The sequence below is a fragment of the Octopus bimaculoides genome, chromosome 9, assembly GCF_001194135.2.
Source record: "Octopus bimaculoides isolate UCB-OBI-ISO-001 chromosome 9, ASM119413v2, whole genome shotgun sequence".
Taxonomy (NCBI): Eukaryota; Metazoa; Mollusca; class Cephalopoda; order Octopoda; family Octopodidae; genus Octopus; species Octopus bimaculoides.
In genome coordinates this window covers 8,688,573-8,698,270 of record NC_068989.1, presented here as the reverse complement: position 1 = coordinate 8,698,270, position 9,698 = coordinate 8,688,573, and the positions used below count along the sequence as shown (strand labels likewise).

The window sequence follows — 9,698 nt, the reverse complement described above, 5'->3', positions numbered from 1 at the left end:
ATATATACATATATATCTGTGTGTGTGTGTGTGCGTGTGTGCGTACGTATAGTTGTCGAATTGTAGCGGCAAGCATTCCCCAATTTTTCTAAGAATCACTTATTTCCATAATAAAATGAATACTCTTTACCATAATGGGATAATTATCAGAGGGAATGCAATAGGCAGTGTTAGACAATGAAGACAGAGGTAACGTAAAAATAGAAAGATATTAATAAAACATTCCGGCATCTTTTTGATATCAAATTCGCCAATATGTTGGACACTAGTTCTAAAATTCGTTAATCAATCATAAAAATACATTATATTAAATACCAGATTTCCTCTATTATACGCCCATTTACTTTCTTCAAGTCGGTATATAGCCAAGGAATTATTAAGAGATAACCAACCCGCAGATATATAAACATGTACATGCACACATAACCAAGAAGCATATTTCGCATCATATATATTTGATGATTCTAGGTTTTTATTACGTGTTAATCGTTTAGTTTTCAGCTTGCTGCATCATAAACCATAATGGCTATTGTTTCCGATGCAGCCTGGATAATTTCAATATCTTTGATAATTCAATGGCGGTGTTTTGATTAAACAGTTAAGCATTCTCACGCTGCTGCTTATATTGAAGCTAGTGACAGTAGTTTTCCTTTCTAAAAACAAGCCTCTGAGCTTACTGAAAACAAATTAGAATTTTGTTGACAATATGGAAGCACTATATGGAATATGCATATATATATATATATATATATATATATATAAACACATACATATACATGCATACACATTCTTGCACATATACATAAATATATGCGGTCTCTCGTTTTCTCTATTCCTGAACTACCAACGTTGTATGAGGAAAAACAATGAAAACTCACTGCAAATTTCCTTCATACTGTAATTAATTTCCTCTTTAATTTTATAATAAATATTTGTCTTCACATTGTCTTCAAATTAGGTACAGTTTAAATTATACTGAAGATTTCTAAAAAGAATGACAATGTCTATACATAACTATATCCATCAACTAGAAATTATTAGAACTTGGTATGTGAACACCCTGTATCCTCTTCCGCGTATTCCTTAATTTCAAACTAAAATTTCAGCCCCCTACTTGTGTTGTGCAGAGATGGTTACCGACTTCTATTTTACAGTCATAATCAGATGGCATCACACACACACACACACACACACACACACACACACACACACACACACACACACACACACACACACACACACACACACACACACACACACATTCACGTAGTCAGACACATACACATGTATGCGTATATGAGAATGCCCTGCCTGCACAGCAATATGTATGTACGCCTGTCAACAATCTCCCTCTCTTTATGTCTGTCTCTCTTCCTTTGTCTCTTCCACTTTCTCTCTCTCGTCCTCTTTCCCTCTTTCTCTCTATCTCCCTCTCTCTCTGCATTGCTTGTTTATCTGTGTCTTACCGCGCGCGCGTGTGTGTGCAAGTACGAGAGTCATAACGAATTCGAGTTCCGACTTTTGTCCACCATTGAATTATTGTTCTCGCAAATGAGATGCCAGATCAGATACTGCTTGCAGGGTATTCCATTGGAAATCTTTATTCGATCCTCCCTATAGAAAATGCAACTAGCAAATATCTAGTGCTAATAACACATAAATGGATAAATAAATAATAATGGCAAAAAGTAAAGGGCAAATATCAATGGCTTCACTTTTACAACAAAATAGGACGGAAGTAACTTTCCAAAACGACTCAGTTGTAAACCAACAAAGGGTTTTTTTTTTTTACTTTCCACCCATTGTAAAGAAATATAATATGAGAATAATACAGTCAAACAAAGAATTACAAAAGATAATAATAATAATAATAATAATAATAATAATAATAATAATGATAATGATAATGATAATAATAATAATGATAATAATTCTTTCTACTAAAAGCATAAGGCCTAAAATTTGTGGGGTAAGTCGACCAGATCGACCCCTGTGTTTTACAGGTACTTAAGTTATCGACCCCTAAAGGATGAAAGGCAAAGTCGACCTCGGCAGAATTTGAACTCAGATCGCAGCGACGAGCGAAATACCGCTAAGCATTTCGTCCGGCGTGGTAACGATTCTGCCAGCCCACCGCCTTCAACGACAACAACAACAGCAACAACAACAGTATTAATAATAATAACGCAAAGTCAACCTCGGTGAGGCAAAGTCGCCCTCAGCAAATCATAATAATAATAATGATAATAATAATAATAATAATAATAATAATGATAATAATAATAATAATAATAATAATAATAATAATAATAATAATAATAATAATAATAATAAATGTCCTGATGCAGTACCAGGCACTGTCTTGGTATAAAAGATGGGTTACAAAAAGATATTCCACAGATTTGCTTGTCAGTTGCTTGACTTTAACCAGCTGAGCATGTCCTTTAGTGGCTGCCGATATGTGCATCTCTGATCACGAGCAGAAGTAGTGGGGGAGCATCATAGCCATGTGCTGAGAGGAATTCTTTGGTGTTTGAATACTCGTTTCTGGAAGGATAGGTGTTTCGTTCATCATCCCTAAACAAACTATATTCAGGGACCTTTTGAGCGGGATGGGCCACTCGACGTGAAGAAAATTCTAACAGGGCCCCCACCTACGAGATCATGCGTTGTTCATTTTCATATGAGATCACCGTGTCGTGCACATATGGTTGTGATGCCTGTGCCTGGTGTATCCTTATCGGAGAGGTAGTCATGATGGTTATACAGGGTTTCGTATATTTGTCTCACCTCGTATAGTTTTACTTGGATACCACCTTTTGGTTGAGTTTTGCCATATCTGGCGCTTCTGTGGTGTTGGGTACACGGGTGGAAGTGCCACTCCTAAAATCGTTGTGTTAATCTTTTCGCTTAGCATGTGTATGCGTGTGTTTTTTGTTTCTTCCTCTTCATGTGTGCGCATATGTATGTATGTATGTATGTATGTATGTGTGTGTGTGTGTGTGTGTGTGTATGTGTGTGTGTGAATGTTGTGATTATGGTTGTAGCTGAAAAATCGATAGTTTTGTTCGTGCCTTTGGCATTGTTTATAGAAATGTGAAAATTTTTTCTTCATTCTCTCTTTACTTTTAAAACGCCTGTCTTGCTGTAAATAAATTCTTATTCACTTTTTTTCTATTTTGGCTTGTATGGCAGTATTCATTTTCATATTTTTTTTCTTTCAAAGGCGTGGCTGCTATTTCTTGTAACCATATTATCCACGTAATATAAAGAAAGAAAAAAATTCTTTACTAAATAATCAAATTTTATTCATCTGCAAGGTCAGACTATGAAATTCCATAGTGTCACTGTTTGCGAATAAATAAGTAAATAAATAAATAAAATTCTCTGCTGCCGAATGACTCGTCTTTTCACCAGAAGTCTAATTGCTGGTTTGTTTGATTTACATTTTATTGTTGTTTATGTCGCGTTATGTACTTCTCCATCAACAGTTTTATCTTATTTTTTACAGTGTATGTTGTTGAGGTGGGGTTTGTTACTATGTACTTGGCTGTTGGTGTTGTTACATATGTTGTAGTTGTTGTTATTGCAGTTGTTTTTGCTTCTGTTGTTTCTTTTGGTGTTTTTATTAATCTTGGTATTTGTGTTTGCATGGTTTCCTGTTCAGTTAGTGTATATTTGTGGATTTAGATGTTCAGATATCGGTGTTATCTTGTTTTTTTTAATGGATTTTGCTGCGGTTTCTTTCGTGTTTGCATGTTTAATACTTAAAGCAATAATGAAACGGCGAGCTGGCAGAATAATGCCCTGATGCAGTTCCAGGCACTGGCTCTCGTGGCTTTTGATCTTAACTGATTAGAAGTGCTATGTACATTGTTTTGTCTTGGTATAAAAGATGGGCTACAGCAAATATTCTGCTCAATGCTACAAATTGGCTTGTCAGTTGCTTGACCATAACCAGTTGAGCATGTCCCTTAGTGGCTGACAATATGTGCATCTCTGATCACGAGCAGAAGTAGTGGCGAAGCATCATAGCCATGTGTTGAAGAGAAATTCCTTTTAGGATTTGAATATTTGACCTCTGAGGGCATGGATGTTTCGTTCAACATCCTTAAACAACCCTTATTTAGGGACCTTTTGAGCGGGATTGGCTACTCAACCTAGAAAAAATTCTAACAGGGTTCCACTTGCAAGGTCTTGCGCTGTTTGTCTTGATATGAGATCACTATGTCGCGCACATATGGTCGTGATGCATGTGCCTGGTGTATCCTTATCAGACGGATAGTCATGATGGGCATACTGGGTTGCGTATATTTTACTCCAGTGTCATTTTGCCCGCGTCGATGGAATTTTAGCTCAGAAAATGAAGACAGGTGAAGTGCGCCTACGCATTTTGTCCGGTGTGCTACCAATTTCGGCAACTTAGCTTAACGAAAGAAACAACTATAACAACAACAACAATTTAGTGTTCAACTAGTCAAAACAGTGCCTCTGATAACCCTCATTGGCTATGGTACCACCTCTAATGATGATGATGATGATGATGATGATGATACTAATAATAACGTACGGTGATAAATAGCACCTTATCCGTTGTTTATGCATACGAAAATATATTTATAGATTTTCAAATATTTGTGCTTCGTTTTACGGAAACGTGACAGTATGATTGAACAATAACATCAGAATGTACATCGATATAAAAGAAGTAAAAATAGAAAAGAAAATTAAAAAGAAATTGAAAAGAAAAAAAGTTTAGACAATAGAAACGAAATGGAAACAAAAGGGGACAACACTAATGAAAGGAAGAATGGAAGTTGGATAGATTGATATTGAACTTTTCTTCATTATTGAACACCGGATGTGTGGTGAACGAAATAAAGTAGATGGACACAAACAACGTGCTGAGTCTGAAATCTCTATGCCTGGAAGCCATTTTAATTTATTTTCTTACAATTATCTTCCTCTCTAATATTTTGAACAATTCATGAGTATCATAGATTTCACCATTATTTTGATTAACGAAATTAATACTTCATTTTGACATCACTTCATTTTTCACTATTCTAACAGAAACTTCGTTATTAAAGGCAAGAAAACAATGTATTTGATGGTATAAAAGATTCCCTAACATAGACGCACCCCGATTTCATCAGAAGAAGTTTTCAGTGCATTAAAGCTTACTGGAAGTCCAAATTCACGTATAGGACCCGGTGGGGATTCACAGTGTTTAAGCCTTGCTGCTATAGTTTTCATTAATTACATTTAGACATTTTTTTCTAAAATACCAATAAGGTATGTACGTTTTAATTCTTTCAATGTATCTTTATTATTTTAAGTGTTTGCATAATATTATTCTATGAAAGCCTGAGGTTTATCACCAGTCGCTGAAATCAATTAACTTAATATGCTTTAAGTATAAAAAATATCTCCTCCTGATCTGCTCGTGGTAATGAAATTGTGTTTGGTGAAGTGAAAACTACGTCAGCAGTTATGTAATCTAGAATTATGAAGATTTGAAGTGCAACCGTTAGTGATGAGTGAGTAAAAATAGATGTCTCTTCGACTCAATTCTTCTTCCAGTAATATTTGACAGTTCGGTAAAAATGTTCAACAACCGATTTAGTAAACCAATCAGTGAATTATAAACGTTTTATTTCGATTGCCAAACAACAGACCAGATTTGGAGACATATTTCATTGACCTTAGGACTTCAGATTTCAATTCAACACTCCTAACACCAATGTGGTAAATATGATATAATCTCTTCCTGTTTCAAAAACTAGAATCTGGAAGCTTTTTCCTCTTTCGAGATAAAACTTATACAGGTTGAACATTACTGATTACTTGGCTCTGTCTCTTACGTTTCGATGACAACTCTACTGAGGCCTAGATGGTAGCGCTTGTTGATTTAGCTGTTATCCTCCTGCTACAGCTATGAGATAACTTTGAAATCAATAACTATTAACGGAAAACAACAAACACTTAAGAGATTTGCTCAAGATCTTGTTTCTTTGATTAGATATAGATTTTTGCAGGATAATGGGTTAGAAAAGTTCTAATGTTGTAGTAACATAATATAACCAAACCTGAATATTTGTCTTTATTCGCTGTGATTTTATTGTGTGTACGTGTTGGTTTAAATCTTAAAGTCTATTTGAATTTTACATGGCGACTTTGGTTTTCTGATATTCATTATTATTTATTTAAAAAATAAGTTAAGAAAATGCTAAAATGTCCGCAACAGTTCTTTACTCCCACCGTCTACTATTTTTATATCTTTAATTTGGTATCTAATGCCATTGTTTTACGCTGGAATGATATCATAGGATAAGTGTAGCCCCTTTATTAAAAAAAAAACTATAGATTTGCTATCCAAGTTGTTCGAAGTTGTGCAAGCAAAAACATTCCAGAAAACAGGCACAGTGTGCCTGATACATTGCCTTCTTTTCTACAGGCTAATAAAGTAATGTGATAGTTTCTTATATGAATCGCAAAGTTGTTGGGACGGTAAAACGATGAGAATTTATTTGTTATATGATTGTTAAGATTTGTTATTGCGGAATTCAATATTTCGTTTACAGTGCAAACTTAAAAGTATCTCTTTCTCCCCAACAACAAGACAGTTTTATAATAATTTTCGATGGAAAGATTTGAGACTGTAGTCGGAAACTGAGGTAGCTAAAGCATATACCATAACTGATTCATGGACACAGAAATCTATTGAAAACTACGAAGAATTATTGAACATCTCTAAGTTCCACTTAAGGATTTTTCAGAACATTATTGGTGTCGAAAAAAAATTAAGGGTGAGGAAAAAGCATTAAAATTATTGGTAAAGAGAACAATGAAATGTCTTAAACCACGCAAATGAGTCATCCATTATATTACCAGAAAACAAAAGTCGACTTTAGAAAATAAATAGATTAAATAAGTGAATATATTTTGCGAGGAACTTACCTTTGGGTAAGATGAGATAAGTAAATAATGGTAAAATCCACATATAAATCTGCGTCATCCTGTTGATGCAGCTGTAGTCTGAAGGACTCAAAGAATGTTGTAGTGTAATCTGTTACTGGTAGCCTAGTGTAAGGAGAGAAAAAATATCGTCTGAGATATATAATACTGTTGAATGCACAGATTTAGCAAACGAACGGTAAGGTGTATTTTAGAATTCAGAAAATATGAATATATTTTGATATACGTGTTCCTTGTAAGTTTACGTGGTAATTACACGTTTTTCTTTTTAACATCCACAGCATTTACCGTCGTTCTTGAGAATTTGTTTTCTCTACTGTAAAGCATTAATCCACTGTTTATTTTCTAATCAGTTTGGTTTTCTTCTTTTCCTTACGAAATATTAACCAAGATCAATGGCTTCATCAGAGACGCACGCTTTAACAACTGCTCAGGATCCTTGTGTTGAAAAGCCTACATCAAATTCAGTCAGATATTGAAAATGTCCCTATGTATCATCAGAAGTTGATTATACTATCACAACATATGATTGATATCATCCAAAGTAGTTATTATTCACATCGCAACATATAAATATTGTTATCGGCAATTTACCTGAAGACACGAGAAGATATTTCTTTCATCAATCATTCAGAGTTTTCTTATAATTCAGACCACAATCACTGTGTTCACATCCATAATCTCTTGTTACACCAGAGAGAAGATATTTCAAATCCGTACCGTTTTAACCATATAATATTTACCATAATATCATACCATCTAGCAACTTTAAGCCTTTTTCATCTCTTAGTACAATTACCATACTTAAAACGCTATAATTCTTTTATAAAACGATTTACGTTTATCGTCATAAATATTACACTCTGAAATTGAATTTAGATATCGGATTAACATTGGCTCTTATTACTTTGCTGTAAATAGTTCGATCATCGACCGAAGCTCTGAATTGAAATCATCGTACAATAACTACCGAATTAACTACAACGAACTCAGATAGGGTAACACATGCAGTCGCAATAAACTGGTAAATGTAAATAAGTCTATAAAAGTTTTTGTAAAAGCTTCATAATCTGAATATTTATGATGAGTGAAGAATATAACAACACAAACTTTGTTATTCGTCTGAGGGAGAGAGAAAGAGGGAGAGAAAAAGAGAGAAATGGAGAGAGTGAGGTGGATAGGGAGAGGTGGAGCGAAAGATAGAAAGACAGAGAGAGAGAGAGAGATGGAGAGGGAAAAACAGAAGGGTGTGGAGAGAATGAGAGACAGGTGTAGGTAGTTTACATGTAGGAAATTAAATATGAGAAGGACTTACATTAGAAGCACTTCAGGTAGATGTTAATTCTCAGTGATACCCCAACAAAACGGTAGCAGTTTGTGAAGGTGTTTATTCACGACCATCAATATTTATATAAATTACCAAGCACTAAGCACCCGTTGAATTTCATATACGTATCGGATATACAATCCAATCACTTCCCCTAACAGGATATTGAATAAAGCGGTCGCATTTGCAAAACGGTATTTTCAGGATTTATGACAGAGGAAAACACACACACACACACACACACACACACACACACACATGTATATATATATATATATATATATATATATATATATATATATATATATATATATATATATATATATATATATATACACACATATATAGGTGTGTGTGTGTGTATATATATATATATATATATAGATACACACACATATATATATATGTGTGTGTGTGTGTATGTATATTATATGTATGAATGCATATACATAATGTTTAAATGATGATGTATATGCGTTATACATATATGTATAGTATATACGCACACACACTCATGCGAATATATAAATGCATTATTATATATTCGTAGTTGCAGTAGAAGGATTTCACGAGGTAAGTTTTATTGTTGCCAATGCTTGTTGCGATATTTATTATAGATTATTATTCTAAGACAATGAACGGCTGGAACACTGTATTATATCCGAGTTAAATTATGGATTCTTTAGTGATTGCGATAATTGAGAAATTCAATAGAACTACGTGAAAAACATTGTTTAGTAAATGTCGCATAAACCGCTTATAATCGCCGAAGACATAGCACAGGTTGTTGTTGCTGATCTGTGTACGCTTTTCTGTCATAATTAATCTTTCACTTGTTATTGCTGTCTCCTTGCTGTTATGGTTGTTGTCGACGTAGTTGGTATGAAATAAAAGTTTGTAATTGGTGGGGACAAAAAGTACATTAGTTAGTTTACATGGGAACGAAGCCGTGAAGGATTTTAGATTAGATAAACGAGGATTGTTATTCTCAAACAGAATATAAATTACATTGTGTATATTTTCAAGAAAGAAATACTTTTAATGGAATGATATTTGCATTTTCTTGATTTGGTAAGAAAGCGTAACGATTACATACACCTATAAGTTAAGGTAACTACGGCATTTGACAAAGAAGGAAGAGATAAAACACAATTTGTGATAAGAAGCAATAGATTTATATACAACGATAAGTGCAAAATCTTATTCAGTCAATAGACAAAGAAATTTAGAGTTCCAGCATCAACAATTCATGAATAACTGCCATCACACACAGAAAACCACACACACACACACACACACACACACACACATACACGCATACACACATACACACACACAAACACACACACATACACACACACACACACACACACACACACACACACACACACAC

General features: G+C 34.2%; 1 protein-coding gene across 1 annotated transcript in view; it reads right to left on the bottom strand.

The window, feature by feature from the left end:
• The window catches only part of LOC106882137 (neuronal acetylcholine receptor subunit alpha-7), a 612,265-nt gene that overhangs the window by 184,625 nt on the left and 417,942 nt on the right, over positions 1-9,698 (bottom strand). The window contains exon 4 of the mRNA XM_052970401.1: positions 6,961-7,083. Coding sequence (XP_052826361.1) covers positions 6,961-7,018 — 58 coding nt within the window. The 5' untranslated portion in view covers positions 7,019-7,083. The remainder of the gene's footprint in view (positions 1-6,960; positions 7,084-9,698) is intronic.